Raw genomic sequence first — 17,374 nt, forward strand, 5'->3', positions numbered from 1 at the left:
ATAAACAGTATAAATGTGAGAAGGCTTTCAGCACTTTTCGTCACTTTTGCCTGAGAGGTCTACTCCCGGTAGATTTTTATATATCTCAGAGCAATTAACGCATATCACAGGTGATATTTGTGGTGACATGAAAATAAAAACTAGCCCTCTGAATTAAGATACACTGCAATGAAAATGACTTTTGAGCTGAATATAGATGAGTAGGGAGAACGTTAAGGCTTTATCTGTAAATGCAATTTGCAGTACAAAACAATGCGTCATAAGCAATGAGACCGGAGCTCTAAAATGTCTTCAGGTATGAGAAGCAGTGACAGACTCATATTATTCATCTTAGAATAGCTCTCTGTACATCTGATGATGATGTGTCAGGAACCCAGTGGCATTCAGCCCAAACCCTTCCTCTCCTCTTTACTCCTCTCATGTCCTCTCTGGATTATATTAGCTCATGGGAAGAAGAAATGACACAGAACTTGGAGTAATTACTGTTGGCTAGCCACAGCGCAAAACATCTCAAAATACATACTGGCATGTTCCCCGCTTGAGGGAAAATCTTTGAGGTTGTTTGGCAGGGGGAAGGCCTTCGTCACGAATTTCTGTTCAATTTCTGAGATTTTGAATGAATGAAGCTAAAAACTACATGATGTGCACACATTCTTTCCCACCAGACACGCATAACTTTTTTTTTGTTGTGTGTTCATTACTGACAGCTGTGAAGAATCAAGTTACTGGTAACTTCATACTGAATGCAAAAAGTGAAGACGCTGAAACGAAGACCTTCATCGAGAATGGCTTACAGTGGGAGTATTCTCTCAATGGTACAAAGGAGATCCTGAAAACAACTGGTCCTCTGCATGAAGGCATTGTAGTGCTGGTGAGTGTTCCTGGAACAGGATCTTCATTTTCTCTACTTTTGCCGTTTCCGGAGTTTCATTGTTTTTTCTAATTCACTTCACTTTGTTGCAGGTTATTCCCCAGGAAGAAGACGCAAAAATAAGCCTAACATATAAGTATATCATACATGAGGACCTGTTGCCGCTTATTACCAACAACAATGTCCTTCTGGCTGAACTAGACACATACGAGTGGGCGCTGAAGAGCTGGTCTCAGTGCTCCAAACCCTGCGGGGGAGGTCAGTGAGTGTGCGCTACCTATTTGTAGAACAAGGCAATATAAAGCTGCACATCGTTACCTGGTGTGTGCCGAGAAAACTGCAATAATGAATGTACAGTATTCTGGTGTCACTGAGTTCTCATTGAAAATGAATTGACGGGTTTTATAATTCAAATCATTCTTGCCAGGTGCCAAACATTCGCTATTTGACATTTTCCAGTGTGAATATGTTGTTTGTTATTGGTATGCCAGATTCTGATTCATGTATGTATAATCTTCCTGGAAGATTAAATTTGTACACATTTCATCCGTCAGGCATACAGTACACTAAATATGGATGCAGGAGGAAGAGTGACAGCCGTTTGGTACATCGAAACTTTTGTGAAACCAGCAAAAAGCCCAAACCCATCCGCAAACGATGCAATGTCCAAGAGTGCAACCAGCCCACGTAAGTGCCCTCAAGCTAATGATAGTAATATTTGAACAGCTAGATTCACATTAAAAGACGTAATAATGGCTTCAGCTCCATACGTTCACCCTGACATAGAATGTAGGTAATTGTTGTGTCTCAAGAAACCTTTTACAAGCCTGCTGTGCTGACAGGTGGGTGGTGGAAGAGTGGAGCTCCTGCAGTAAGACCTGCGGGAAGCTCGGCTACCAGACCAGGGTGGTGCAGTGCATGCAGGCGCTCCACAACGGCACCAACAGGCCCGTCCACAGCAAACACTGCACGGCGGAACGGCCGGAGACGAGGAGGGCCTGTAACCACACCACATGCCCCGCCCAGTGGAGGACAGGGGCGTGGTCTCAGGTGAGTTAGCAAGCTGCATCAGCTCTTCTGAAGTTTACTAATTGCCAATTTCGGCAATATATAATTAAAGCGGGTTGGACCACACAAACTAATTTATACGTAGCCATTAGTTGTACTAAGTATTGTATTACAACCCATGATGGTAACAGTGTTTACACTATTGCTGAATTTGATTTCCTTAACATTTTATGGAGCACTCATGGACGAATTACTGAACGGGTCTAGCGGGCGGAGGCTCAGTAGCCCAAAGTGTTCGGCGATGAGTTTTAATGCAGCAACCAGATTTAGTGAATCAGTTGTTAGTCGTTTGAAGCTTGTTAGTACACAGTCAATTTGTCAAAGTAAAAAAAAGTACTCGTGTAATTTGGTCCCAGTCTAAATAGAGTAAAATCTACTCTTGCCTGAGAGTTAATAATTCAGAATATTGTTTACTCTATTCCGTGTTCATATTTAACTCTACATGATGATAATTTACTAGAATTAGATTAAATTCTATATAGAATGGAATATATTTATATTCTAATTCTATATAGAATTGGATTCAATTCTATAGAATATAGGATTCTCTTCCATCCCATAAACCGTCAGCTCATTCCAGCGTAGCGAGAGGTTTCATGGTGGCGGAAACGGAACTTAAGGAACTGTAGTGAACCATATTATGCTTAAATGAAAATAGAAAGATGGGAGCACTCTATTTGAATGTATGTGCACATTCTAGCATAACAAGACAACTGACATAACCATGAATCGAACAAAATAACTGTAGTTGTTGTTGTAATATTGTTACACTGACCTAATTCGGTCTCTGCTCATACAGTATAGTGTTGTTGCCAGTGCTGACATATTTTTGTAAACATGGCATGGTAATCGTAATGCTCAAGAACAAATTAACTGTGAGGTCATGTGTCAAGATACATTTTTTGTATGTGTTAGAGTCTTGAATGTGGATGTCAAGAGATGTGAGAGTGCCTTGAATCATTCACTCATCTCAAGTTAAGTTATTTGTGTGTGTGTGTGTGTGTGTGTGTGTGTGTGTGTGTGTGTGTGTGTGTGTGTGTGTGTGTGTGTGTGTGTGTGTGTGCGTGTTGGTGGTGTCGCAGTGCTCAGTGACCTGTGGTGAAGGGATTCAGCAAAGGCAGGTGGTTTGCAAGGCCAGCGACAACACCATCGGAGAATGTGAGGGCGAGAAGCCCGAAACAGTCCTCATTTGCAAACTAATTTCTTGTCCAGGTGAGATCAAAATATTCATTTAATTATCAAACAATATTCATAAATTTACCAGTTTGATTCTCATCTTAGAAGCACTGTTGGAGAATCTGCCTCGGCCTGATCAAGTAATGTACTTGTTTTTATGGATGCGGAAAAACTAGAACAAAGATGTTTTTCTGATGAAGAACTTGTGGGTGGTCATAATTGCCTTGGGATGCCAGCTACATAAACAATATGTGATTGACTACTTTTTTAAAGTTTGATGAAGCCACCAGCTGCTCTGGCTATGCTTTCTGTCTTTAAACTCCTCTAAGGAAAAAGAAGCTTTTGAGTACCTCATGGACGCTGTGATAAATGTTAGCTTCTGCAGGTTTTTTCATTTTGCTTCCTGTTAGAAGATAGTAGAGCCAGCAATTAGAGTGTTTTTGGTTAAAAACACAAAGATAGTCAAGGTTGTTCCTTACCAAGCTTCCGCAGGTTTCCACAAAGACTGCTGTTTTCTTAAAGGTTGTCAAGAGCTTTTCTTGGGTTTCGTGGCTGCTGTTTATTGTCTCATTTAGAAATTTTTGTATCCTCCACTCCAGGACAACCAGGGTCTCCTCTTACCGTTGGAATAATGGAAAACTCCACAACAAAAGACGAAGCTGTCCACCAAAGGGCTCCTGAAAACCCTGTCCACAAAATATCTTCAAGTAAGTCAACAGACAAAATAAAATAAAATAAAATATTTTCCTTTCGATCTCCTTGGTGATATCCTCTTCTCTCTCATCACTAGATGAGCCATGTCTGGGGGATAAATCCATTTTCTGTCAAATGGAGGTTCTTGCCCGATATTGTTCCATCCCTGGATACAATAAGCTTTGCTGTGAGTCTTGCAACAAGAAAGAAAACCTCGATACACCTGCCCCGGACCTCCAAAACACCCAATTGGCCTCAGTTGAACCTGACGCCTCCGCTCCTTCTCACTCTGCATTACTCAAGGCTCCTCCACCCGCTACGACCCAGAGCATGCCGCAAACCACTAAAGCTATCGTCAGGCGGCTTCGCTCCACTGCCCCGGCGACAACCACCAGCGCAGCTGCTGAAGCCTCGCCACCCACAGGTGCTGCTCTGCCCCAGGGTCCCACCAGCGAGTCCCTCCTCACAGCTGGGAAAGGAGACCCAGACCCGGGGCCTCTTCTACCTCCAGGGACTCCACGGCCCACAGCAGACTCCAGTGGAGGTGCCTCTAAAGAGCACAGTCCAAACAGCACTTTAGGCCCCGTCGCTGCCAGGTCAAGAAGGGACGATTTAGGATCCGAGAGGGACTCGAGTCACAGAACCCTGTCAGCTCAGCAATGAACAGTGAGCGATGTTGTGAACGTGCTGCTCAGTGAGACGGTCTCATACATCAGCTTTCTCTTCGCAGCATCTGATGGACTCGCATCGCAGTCTTGCTGCAGATATTTTCTTTCTCTTTTTGCAAAGATTGTTTGTTTTTTTCCATGTCAGTGAATTTAGACCAGACCAGCGATGGTTACCTCATCCAAACTCCAGTGATCTGTGCGCAGCATCGCTCTGCCCTCTGTGCTTCAAATATGAAACGGAAGAAGAAGAAAAAAAGTTGTCAGGTGCTGTAAACTAAAACGACTTCAAGGCGTGTTCAAAATGTGACGACTGCATTGCTACATTCATGTTTTTATGTGTGTACAGTTGTGTAATCCTGTTTTCTCAAGTGCATTAGAACTACTATTGAACTTGTATTGTGAACATGCGAGGAGAGGTCAAAGGCCATGGTTTTGGAGGTGCACGTGTCAACTATAGAGACTAGAGTGTGCCAGAACAGTTGTAGACCCTGCTGGTGTTAAATTACAATTAATTAATATATTGCGAAGTTATTAACTAGTTAATTTTAATGACAAATTAAATAATGTAAAGTAAATTGGCAGATTAATCATTTTGATTTCTAATTCTGTTTCAAGAATTAGTAGAATTTTTAAATAAAGCAGTTTCTCTCATAATGTATTGTCCAGTTTATATTTAAATTATTGCTCAAATTTCAAGATGTGTAAACGTTGTGGCACCGAAAACATAAATAACGTCCAACCCACAGAGCAGTAACAGAGACTCATGGCTCAGCAGAGGGTGGCAGCAGAGTGCATTACATGACAGCTCTAACCAGGCAATGCAAGTACAGGCTATATCTGCATAGCACATTTCAACAACAATGCAATTAAAAATGCTTCACATAAAACCGTTAAAAGCATCACATAATTTAAAAGAAAACAAGATTGAAAAACAAGTAAGAACATTCATTAAAACATTAAAAACAGCCAGCAAAACATTAAAAAGCTAAAAATAGAATAAATAACAGCTCTCATAATTGTGTATTTATGATGGTGGTTGTTAGCTTTGTCGACTTAAAGTAGGTAGAAGAAATTAGCCTGGCTCTCTACACGGTTTTTAAAAACTCTCGCTAATGATAGCATATTGTATTTTGTTTGTTTAATCTAAATAGGAACAAAGATGTAAAAACAACAGTTTTCGGTGTCCCTAACTCTCGGCTAACCGCTTGGTGTAGTGACTTTCTGGAGACACCATGAGGTTGCCAACGAAATAGCCACAATTTCAAAAGGTCTTGATAGCTGATTCTTTTCACTTTGGACAGCGCCAAGCAGTCGTTCCCTCATCCCTCATCATTTAAATGTAAATGTGATTAATTGATAATGGCTTTTCTAATTGATTATAATAAGACACCTGTTCCGTCTATAATTATTCCAGTGGCACACTCCAGCCTCCGTAGACATCACTTCTGGCAAGAAGCCTCATAGCTTCTCTGTCCCCGGTGCTCTTTTTTGTTGTTTGTTCCTAAAACCAACGTACCAGTGATTATCGTCACAGGCAAAAAAAATCATGACTGTCTACAGGCCAACCCCACTGTAGCATGCCTTTTGTCCGCCATTCACCTAACGTTAAAAAAAAAAAAAAAAAAAGTCATTGTTATCTTTTTGTAACTGATATATTTTTCAGATAATAATGTATATAGTGTAAATTTCAAGTGATGAAGAAATTAACAACCAGGAATTGAACGGAAGGTATGTTGCAGGCGATGCTGTAAGTCTACAGACTGTGGTTGGTCATACTGTCACATCATTCCTGCATTGCAGTTCATAACATCATTATGTTTATTGTATAGTTCTTGTATATACGTAATGAAAGCTTTAAATGTTAATATTTATTGAATTTTTAAGTGGTATGGAGAACAAAGTAAAACAAGTTTGAAAGAACAGAGATTCTTGTTATTTCCCTTTCCTCCATTTATTCTTGTATTTCTTTGCTTTTTCTTGCTTGGTTGACTGACTTTAGAGGTATATTTACGGTATTTGAGTTGAGAGCAGCCACCTGTTATGTCGTGCATTGGTATTCAAAACAGGCAAAATAGGCACATTCAAGGACTTTATTTATTTTGTGCATTTGTCCTTCAGTTAGTCGTGTATCAAAAGACAAGCGATGACTCCTAATCAGGAAATCTTGAGGTTTGAGTGGCACTCTGTGACATTAATTCCTATGAACCAGCTGCCGTCTTCCAGGCTGGTAAAGGGCTGCTGACAGTGGTGTCTGCCAGCTCTGGAGCTAAGCGTCTCCTCCAGGCAGCGTTTCCGCTCTCGCTGAAAGCATCGTGCCGAGCAGCCAGTCTGTCACCGTGCCTTCATCACCCAGTCTTGTCCTTTGAGTAGTGACAGGGTGCAGCTGCAGTGTGGGTCTCTTTTGGACTCTGTTAGCCCGGGGTGGCGCTCGCTGTGAGGCGTCTGCGGAGGTGTCTGGTGAAATCCAGCTGTGCTCGGGGTAAAGCCTGATTGACAATGGACTTTGGCAGCCAGCCCTGAGAACAACATGAGACAATTGTAATTTGGTTGCTGTCATTGTTGGTGAACAAATGAGTGAGTAATAATAATATGCAGTATTGTTTTCATCAATCATACCAATTCTGGCTTTATAATCCTTGTTTTTTAAAGAATATTAACACAGAACTTCAAATGAAATAGTTATAATGAATTGGAAATGCAAAATGATATATTATGTAATATATCAAAATATTGTTTCACAAAATGATATTCACTGAAGCTCCATTTGACATTTTTCCAAGCTTTCAACTACACCTAATGGTCTTCATCAGCAACTGTTCGTTTAGTTATCACCCAATGTTAGAGACTAAGAGCAAACTGCCGATGGCACCTCCATAAGTTGGAGGAGCCAAAACAGACAGCAGCAGCAGATTTCTAGGGGCTAGCAAGGGTCAAGTTCCAAAATGCTGGGTCCTACATTTCCCACAGTGAAACCCTACCCCTAGCTTGTGTCTACTTCATTCAATCTCCACACCTCCAGTTCATAATGTGGGCTCTCCATTTTAAACTAGGTAAATAATACATATCTACGTTATTATAAGTTCAGCATTGCACATCGATTGGTTCTATGACTGACAATGAACAAAAAAAAAAATCCACCAAAAATCTACCAAAATCGATCAAAAATCCACTCAGCTACATGCTAACTAAGTGGATTCTCATTGTGCACCAAATAGTGGCCTGGCGGAGCTTAATGGGAAATGAATATGAAAATGAATCAAATAAATATTGCACAAATGGGAGTGCATCTGTGAAATATAAATGTATTACAAAAACACAATAGTTGCAATACATGTATGTTTTACATAGTATAGTCTGCAGATGCATCTTGTATTATCCTTTATGGATTGGCAAATGCATTACATATAAATTTACCTTAACGTCCATATTAAGAAGCCATGTGAAGCGGCTTTTTCCCATATCCTCGTCCAGAGCCTGAATGATGATGCAGGTTGGTCCATCCTCGGCTCTGTAAACATGCAAAGTAAATAACTTATTATTAGTATTGAACCAGGGTTTATCATGGATTATGAGCTTGTCCATTATTTCAAACCTAAAACATCCACAAACTAATCACTTCTGTTATTATCAAGTTATATACATAAATTCACATTTACTAGGCTCTGATGTTATATGCATCTTTGCTAGCAGCATGACTTCTAACTTGCAAATGTTATACAATCATACGCACATACAATAAATGAAGGCGGTGAACATGGTAAGCATTAGACGACATCATTATGGTTGCATTGTCATTATCAGCTGAAGCCAGCATTTAGCTCAAAGTCCCGCTGTGCAGCCTCACAAAGCGGTAGACTTGCAGTCTTTTTAGTTGGAATAACTGCAACATTTACCCAGCAGAGTATTATTTTTAATTTGAAGGATATAAACACTTGATTTTATTTTGTATCTTTGGTTCTATCCTACTATTTTCACATTCTTAAAGATTCTCTGACATCCGCATGATAGTTAAAACATGTTTATCTCACAAACATGAGATATGACAGCAGACGGTTAAGGCCACTGATTTTAGCCAGCACTGAGAACGACTGTCAGAACACATTAAAAGGTTGGAGCAAATCAAAAACCCTCCACTGAATGTATTAGTATTACGTCAAAGACGTTTTTGACATCTTACCAGCTGCAAGACTGAGATAACTTAACTCAGAAGCTGCATATTATGAGAGAGAGAGCTTAATGAAGCTGCTAAATATATATTATAAAGCATGATGAAACAGTCAGCATGGGATCCTACCTCACAAAGCCTGGCTGAGGTGGCAAAGACTCCAGCTGAATCGCTGCTCCTCCGAGATAAACTCTCGACTTTTGTTTGCAACTGTGTCTGACACACAAGAAATCCCTTTGACCAATTAGATTTCCCGCTGTCTCGGCTGAAACCTCATGAGTGACAATCGTTTCGGCTCCAACATGCTTAAGAACCTACAAGAGAAACCAATAGAAAAATGTAGTTTCCAAAACACTAAACACATGCACTACAGGACTTGATTCGGTGCAATGAGCGGTCTTGCAATGTACGAATTGTTTGCTGCAAATAAGCATGACTTATATAAACCATAACTGAATATATAGTAATGAAACGCTGAAAACATATATATCTTCTCTAAACTTAAGCTGTTGAAATAGTATTAATATGTTTTTTTTATAGGTTACAGTTTCACAGATGATAAAATGTCCATTTATCAAAGGTCAGCGGCTCACTTTGATACGCTGTATGCTCGGGTTCCACTGGTGCATCTCCTCCACTCTGACAAACAGGATGTCGTAGAGCTCGTCCACGCTGGCGTCCAGGACCGCCTCCAACCTGAAGACCTTCCCGGCTCCCGGTATCACCTTGCTGCAGATCACATCCCCCTCGCTCTGAAAAGGAGTAACAAACAAGCAAACGGTTGGTGAAAGTTGGAGGAAAATGTACTTTAAAGAAGATAAAAGACACTTTAATCAATCAAGTCAGGATGCTTAAAAAAACAAATCAGATGGTATACCTCTGTGATCTCAAACTGCCATCCTTGTGTGTCCTCTAACATACATAGAGCCTTCCCCATTGCTTCTTGGCCTTGTTGTACATAGAGCAGCTGGTCTTCTTTCAAAGGCACAGGACTTATGTCTTCGGGTTTGGGCTCTGCAAAAGATTATTCTTACTAATCTTTCAACAACTGTCCTCTGAAACCAGAACATAATAATTATTATTATTATTTTTACCATGACGCTTTAATCCAGAATGTGTTCTGATGAGATGTCGGACCTGTCCCCATCGTTGCAGGTGTGTGAGCTCCTGGCCTATCACTGCCACGGCTGTGCGTTGAAGTCCTGCATGAATGAACAGTTAAATAATGCAAAAAGAAACAAAAGCTCAGTGCTTTTACCCAGAGTGCAACATTTTCATGAAAAGGAATAACCAAAACCAACCGTTCTCAGATTATTGAGACTAATTTACCTGTTAGACTCCTCAGATGTGGGTAGGAAATTCCACAGCAGAGCTTTACAACAGCAGGCAGCATGTTTGTCTGACTTTGGCAGTGACAGCCAAGCAACACAAAGCGTCTCTGGTCTTTATATGGCCTCCGAAGGACGCCTCAGTAAGATAAGGGCCAGAGAAGATAGGACCTGTGCCGAAGGCCACACTTGACAAGAGCCTTAGACCAAAGGCAGAGAGGATATTCTTGTGCATTTGGTGCATTTTAAATCCCTATGTGGAAGACTAGAGTTTCCAAAGTTAAGAGATGTGTACATACTTGAATAAAAGCAATTCTACTGTCAATTTACATATTATTAAGTGGGAACTGTAACCAGAATGACTTTCTATCTTTCTCTCTTGCCGGTGAAAGGGCTCCACAAATGGCCTTTCATTCACGCATTCCCTCACACGCACGTCATTGGCGCCATGCATGCAAAGCGCTGGTCTGGCCATCGGCAGCAAATTGGATTTCAGTGTCTTGCTCAAGGACACGATCATGCAAACAGACACAAACCATGTTATAAATGGACAACCCACTCTACGTTCTGAGCCACAATAACCTTTAATAAATAAATTATTGCTGATAACTCATGTGTTCAGGAGGAATCGGATGCTGCGTCTAGGGTTCTTCTCACAAGAACATCTGCTTCCTTGAAGAAAAAGGGAAACTAATGTTAAGTGTAAGTGAGCTTATTGGGTGATCATGGAAAATAACACCTGTATTTCACAATACCACCAAAGGCATGCAAACAGCAGGGTGGTGTGTACAAGCATGGACCTTAATTTAGCTAATAGAACATTCAGTATATCTTCATACGGCAATGAAAATGAGCATTGACACAAAACACATAATAATGCTTTTTATATATTTAATCATAATTGCAGTCGTACATCTATTGATAGACAATGAGGGGGGCGGCTGTAGCTCAGGGGGATGAGTGGTCGTGCCTCAAGGTAGCCAGCTCGATCCCCAGTCCCCCCATAGCTCACATGTCGAAGTGTCCCTGAGCAAGACACCCAACCCCAAACTGCTCCCCGGGCGCCCCCCAGGGCTGCCCACTGCCCACAATCCAGGGATGGGCCAAGTGCAGAGAAGAATTTTCCCAAGGGGATTAATAAAGGATACTTTCTACTTTCTTATGTACAGAGATTCAGTGCTGATATTGATGGCCACCTGCTTAGTTTATTACTTTATCTTAATTTGTACTTATATTATCTTTGTATGGTTCTGTCCATTTACTCATACCTATACCATTATCTTGTTTCATTCTCATTACTGTCACTGCTATGACACCTGAATTCCCTCCGGTGTTTCACAAACATTTATCTTTTCTAGTCTTAGAAGGGCATAAAATAGTCAATAGGAATTTGTATTTGATAATTGTATACTATAGTATTATATATATATATATATATATATATATATATATATATATATATATATATATATAAACATATACATACATACATATATACACACACACACACAGTATATTATATGTAGACTATGTGTAATGCTGTCAATATCCATATTAATACACATTCACAGCCAGAATTGATAACAGTGAGCTAGCAGAACAAGGCTTACATTGATTTGTCCTAATTACAAAGTATTATACATAATGACAGTGTCTTACTTCCATGGTTTATATTTTTAGAAACGCAAATCTTCGCATCAGATTCGACTCGGGTGAATCTCAAGTGAACTGGAAGACGAAGGAGAAGCTCAGATAACAACACACATGGAGAGTGACTTCTTCATTCTTTTCTCAGGAAGACATTGCTTAACTATATTTGTTTGAAAGTATCTTATTTTTCACAAATGTTGCTTATATATAAACGGGGAGCTCCTAGTAGAATCATGTTGATAGTTATTGAAATAAATGTTGTGGGGGTGTTAGGATGGCCATATAGCGAATGGATTCTGGAATCAGGAAGCTTGACACAAAAGGTTTACATGGTGGTCAACCAGGTGTTCATTTCACCAACATTAAGACAAACAGGACAGTCATGGTGTACCACATATAATATCATATAAAGCCCAAAAGAGGGACTGGTGGCTGTAGCTCATGGGGATTGGGCATAAATTGGTGCTCAGTCACCCCAGGGACTCTTTTAGATGGAACACCCTGGAGAGGAGACATTACTTGGACACATGTAATCTTATTTGACTGCACCAAGAAACAGTTTATACTCCAATCCTTTGAGTGAAGGGTAATGGGGGATCTTTTTTACAGGGGGTCTGTGCTATTATCAGCGAAGGCAAAAGGCAGGAGGACTCAAACACAATATGACAAAATGGTGTGTTTTGAACAGAGATGTATTCCAGCAGAACACAGAGGCGAAACAGACAAGGCAGAAGGCAGGACGCTCGGGGTCAGGGACAGCATAGGATGGTGGTTCCCAGACAGAGTCCAGGTGGAGAAGTCCAAGCAGGCAGGGTCGTACTGAGGGGAGACGCGCTGACTCGTCAGGCAGAACACAGGGAATAATAACTGGAGGGTCTGGCATTAATGCAATGAGTGAAGCTGGAGCTTAAATACTTGAGGGAATAGGCGCAGCAGGATGAGCAGGTGAGAGTGATAGAGCTGATGAGGTGTGACCAACAGGTGTACTGAATGAACTGATTAAGTGTGTGGGAGAACCTGGAAGCTGAGCTGTGACAGCAGGTTGATTTATATGGTTTAGTCGATTGTCTTAAAAATACCAGCGACACTGGTTGCTCTCTTTAAAATGTTGCATTTATCTCATTATTAAAAGTACGATGTGTTAAGCCCAAATTGGCTCTTCATCCTGTACACAGGCATTTAGATGTGTCTTATAAGCCTGACCCTTCAAGTTTCCACCAAATTTCACCAAATCTAGTTTTTGAGGTATGCTGCTGACTAAAACATACAGAGTCATTAAGTGGAGAAAACAAAACAATTGTTTCAAAATGTCAGCCTCTATTTATGAAGGCCACTCTCTTTGTACTTATTGTGCATTTACATTTGTATGATATCCATAAAGCACTCCATACTGGATGGCATCCGCAGTATCATCAAAGTTTTCATGGGGAAAAAGCCAGTGAAGTTTATCCACATATCTCAATCCAAGATAAAAAGAGAATCTTATCAAATCCATAGTGAGAGTGTGAAGGATGCACGCAAGACGAGACTCGTGCCATGATGGTGATACATTATGTAAAATTGAGAGCACACAATATTATTATAACCTCCTTTGGAGAGGAAATCCGTATGGGCAAAGATGAAAGTTATATTTAGTTTGCCGATTTACTACAAGCCTTTCGCATTAATTAGCTGAAACCACTATAGGATGCTTGAAACATGGTAGGTTGTAAGTGGCAAGAGTGAATCTGAATTCATTAATGTTGGTCCTGAAATGTGACCCTGAAAGATGGCAACGATTAATTAGGGACAATTGTGACACCTATTAAGCAGCAGCGGTTCATGTCTATAACGATAACAACAATTATTATTATCAGAGATGTTGCTGTACATCTCACACTCTCTCTCAACCCTCTCAATTATGATGTATCATTAAAAAGTACAGAGCTAACGATGGGGAACTTTGTGCATATAGAACAAGCATATTGTGTCCATTGCTACCACCAATGTTAGTTCTGGGCCAATAGAAACTTTGATTTGATTGTGACAGCGAACTTTCGAGTGTATATCTAAATGTATTATGCCTATCTTATTACTGTTCATTTTCCGAAAGCTTTTAAGATCAATTACTTGAAATGTAGACAATAAATGCTATGAATCCAAATGCAATATGAAAAAAATGCACCCTTTGTTTTAAGTTATATAAGTGTTATAACATGAATTAACATTGCAAATATCCTCGCTATGGGCTTTATTTATCTCATCTTAATTTAACATGATTTAGTTTTAAATGTTTCTGTTTAGCACAATGAAATAGGTCTGAAGTATTAAGTTGTTTCAATGGCATCTAAAAGTAAAAATGGTAGACATTCTATGATTCATTTGTATTGCGCTTAAGAGGGTGGCCTTCCCAAATTTTCTCTTTTGTAAGGGGATTGTGGACCCGAACAATTTGAAAATCCCTGAAGTAGATAGAGTATGGTCTAGACCTGCTCAATATGAAACGTGTCTGAGATAACTTCTGAAATGCTGATGCTATGTAATCATATTATGTAAAGATGCAAATAAAGTAATATGTGCACTCTGGTCATAGATTTTGTGCAAATTTTATACAAATCAAATTACAAAACACCATACTATGATTTTAATTTTTAAGAATTATTTGCATTTACTATTGGGGGGCAGGGGGGCTGTAGCTGATGAGCAGAGGATAATTATGGACACCAATTAGGCCAAAGGGTAATCAGATGTCAGAGAGGTTGTAATATGAGACTGTAAATGTCATGTAGGCGTCACCATTTGCACACTTGTGCCTGCTATAAATATATGAGATACGTAGGTGATCAGGGGAAGAGGAAGAGGTTAATCCACCAGCATCGGCTGCTCTGACAACCTATCTTCTGTAGAGTGTAATCCCAGGATTGCATATCCTCATCCTTGCTCCCTCGGGGCCAACCAGGAATGTTAGGTGATATGCATGAGTGGCTCAGGGAGATCCGAGAAAATTATTTGGGCTTGTTGCCATGTTTGTGAGTAATAATGAATTGATTTGATTTGTAATTAATCAAATTATATTTGACCTAAATGTATTTGTCTCTGAACAAACTCCTTTCAGAGAAAAGTTGCAATCTATAACGACTCCTTTGCATGGTAGTGGCTATTTTCCACGTCTTTGTTGATTTTGATCTTAAAACACGATTTAATTTAATCTCTAGACACAATAAAGGCTTTTTAATTGATGTGTTCATTTATTCATTCCATTTTAATGGTAGCTGCTAGTTATTGTGTCTTTGTGGATTACAATTTCAGATACTCAGGTTTATGTTTTCATTTAATTCAATAGTTCACACATGTCGCAACTAAAACCTTTAGGGTAAACTCCATCAATCTTCCATCCACCTGACTCCAATGTATGTTCAACTTCACTCTCTCACTTTGGAGGAGCTCCACCTCTCTGCTCATATGATATGAAGTTGATTAGTGAGGTATGTGTGGGTGTAGAGGAGTAACCGTCACATCTGTGAAATATTTGGCAGAAGGCCCGGTGCCGTCCTCTCTTCTCAATGCTGCCTTGCAGAAGCTTTGCTGATAGAGCACCAGCAAACAGCTGCCTCTTATCGCGCCGAGCAAACGGGTGACCTTGTGAGGAGGATTCATGACGTCAATGCTGATCTTAACCTGCTGACCGGGCCAGCTGACCTCAAACTGCGGTCACGCCACCAGGGAAGAGGCAAGGACTTGTTTGTGAATAGCCACTGGGATGCTCAGCACGAGAGCGTTATTCATTCATCATCATTGCGATTTGTGCGATTATGTGCAGTTTGAGCACAACATTCATGCTGTGTCAATTCATTGTCACGCATGTTCTATGGCAAAAAAAATAAAACTTGGAGCCCCAATGCAAATAAGTGACATACTGTATATTATCTCCAAGACAAATCCATCTTATGAGAAAGGAAAGCACTTGTCATAAACAGAGCAGTTCACAGAATGCAGTAAGAATAAAGCAACAACATAATTGACAGCAAGTCGATAGTGTATAAAATAAATGGACAAAGGCAGTTCATGAAATGGCACAAATATTAGGATGTAGATCTATAAACGGTATCATTAACCTGAATTAAAAGCAATAGCAAACAACGTTGATTTAATAGAACCCAGAGCTGAGAGGCATCTCAGATCTTCTGGTTGTTTGTTGCAAATCTGTGCAGCCTGGTAACACGTCTTCTCTATGCTTGGAATTAATTCAGCAGACCAGTCAGAGGTTGAGTGGCTTCATACAGCAGCAGAGAATCACTCATGTATTTTGGTCGTTTGGTTACGTTTCCATTTTAAAACTCATATCTGTTGCTTTGTTTACAGTGAGCATCCACACTATATGCTGGAGTTTTACAGTGTTCAAAAACGGAGGAGTTTGGAAACGAGCGTAAATGGAGAAATGCCCCGATGCAGTTGACATTGAAATATATATTTTTTCAATAGTCTTGTCTCTCTGTGTGAAACCTGTGGGCTACTCTCCCTCGACTGACAACTTAAAACATATAGCTAATTCAAAATGAAGTGATGTATTTGTTTGTTTTTTCATCCGGAAAAATGCTGCATTACCCATTATGACTGTCGCCGGCCCTCAAAGGCCCAGACCAGACCCGACATAATCAGCGGAGGTAACCACTCAACCACCATGTCCCAAGTAAAATGCTTTAATGCCTGATTAATACTCCTGCAGCTGTGCACCTATGTTTTCTGTGTTGGCCTGTGTGGAACCATCTCACACATGGCAGGCAAACATAAAACTGCGATGGATGAACATGCCTTTTCAAATCTGGAATAAATACATTTAGTTTAGTTTAAGCTCCTTTGCCTAGAATTAATAAGGTTGTAGTTGTTGTTTTATTATCATCTTTTTTATTAGAGGGGCAATAGAGTCGAGTGTCGTTCGCAGTGAGCCTGTAGCGCTATCGAGAAGATGATCAATATGGGACGGACTAAAGTTAGTGCAGGAGTCTTCTGTTATATTGAGACACAGTATTGAATCAAATGCAGACGGAATCGCTTCTTTAAATGTAGCTACAGCTCTATCAGATATACATCTAGTCTAGAAACCTCTGCCTCAACAATACCATCAATACCAAGATCTAAATCACATTTATGGATTGTTTGCCTTGCGAGAATAATTACAGTAAAGGCAAGTTCTGTTACACGGTATTCTTTACTTCAGTAGTAAAAGACTCCTCAGCGGGTATAATACCATTTGCCACCATAGCACAGAGAAGTGCATAAGACTGCAACTCTGCTTTCTGGTCTGAACTCTGGTCTGTGATGGATTAGGTCTTCTAATTAAACTGGGTCGGAGTTCTAGGTACGAGATCCGCTCCATCTAAAGTGGGATGAATGCCGCCACTCCCCAGAAAGTCTGACAATTATCTGCTGGACACCAATGATGACATGCAGATAAACATGTCCCCACTGGTCCGGTTAATTACTGGAGCTAAGCTAACGGTTGAGCTTCCATCGTGTGGAGTGAGAGGTACGTTTACCGTGTTAATTCCATCGCTCCTGGTTCTCGTTACAGAAAGCAAGTTTAACAAACTCTTGAGCCTAAACCTGAACTCTGAGTTTTTGGTTCCAGAACAGCTGATCAGAGTTTGTTCAGTCAACTTTGAGTTTGTTCACGTAGCAATTTCTATGCATATTATTTGGACTGTACACATTTATCTGTAAACAAAAACCTGAGTTAGTAAAGTATCATCCAGTGTTGTTCATTCATTTATAATTT

General features: G+C 40.2%; 2 protein-coding genes across 2 annotated transcripts in view; one reads left to right on the forward strand and one right to left on the reverse strand.

Moving 5' to 3' along the window:
• adamts14 (ADAM metallopeptidase with thrombospondin type 1 motif, 14) overlaps positions 1-6,390 on the forward strand; it is a gene marked incomplete at its 5' end in the record, with an annotated part of 41,330 nt that extends 34,940 nt beyond the window's left edge. The window contains 7 exons of the mRNA XM_079233096.1: positions 708-871; positions 964-1,129; positions 1,426-1,558; positions 1,714-1,921; positions 3,022-3,151; positions 3,715-3,822; positions 3,906-6,390. Of these exons, the coding sequence (XP_079089222.1) occupies positions 708-871; positions 964-1,129; positions 1,426-1,558; positions 1,714-1,921; positions 3,022-3,151; positions 3,715-3,822; positions 3,906-4,471 (1,475 nt within the window). The 3' untranslated portion in view covers positions 4,472-6,390. The remainder of the gene's footprint in view (positions 1-707; positions 872-963; positions 1,130-1,425; positions 1,559-1,713; positions 1,922-3,021; positions 3,152-3,714; positions 3,823-3,905) is intronic.
• Positions 6,391-6,887: 497 nt separating this feature from the next.
• Positions 6,888-10,034, reverse strand: star2 (steroidogenic acute regulatory protein 2; the record flags this gene model as incomplete). The annotated part of the gene is made up of 7 exons (XM_079237316.1): positions 6,888-6,992; positions 7,891-7,984; positions 8,771-8,955; positions 9,235-9,393; positions 9,519-9,655; positions 9,736-9,843; positions 9,971-10,034. The coding sequence occupies 7 exons, from the start codon at positions 10,032-10,034 to the stop codon at positions 6,888-6,890; spliced, it is 852 nt and encodes a 283-aa protein (XP_079093442.1).
• Between the last annotated feature and the right edge of the window lie 7,340 nt (positions 10,035-17,374).

The sequence above is a fragment of the Taurulus bubalis genome (genome assembly GCF_910589615.1).
Source record: "Taurulus bubalis genome assembly, chromosome: 2".
NCBI lineage: Eukaryota > Metazoa > Chordata > Actinopteri > Perciformes > Cottidae > Taurulus > Taurulus bubalis.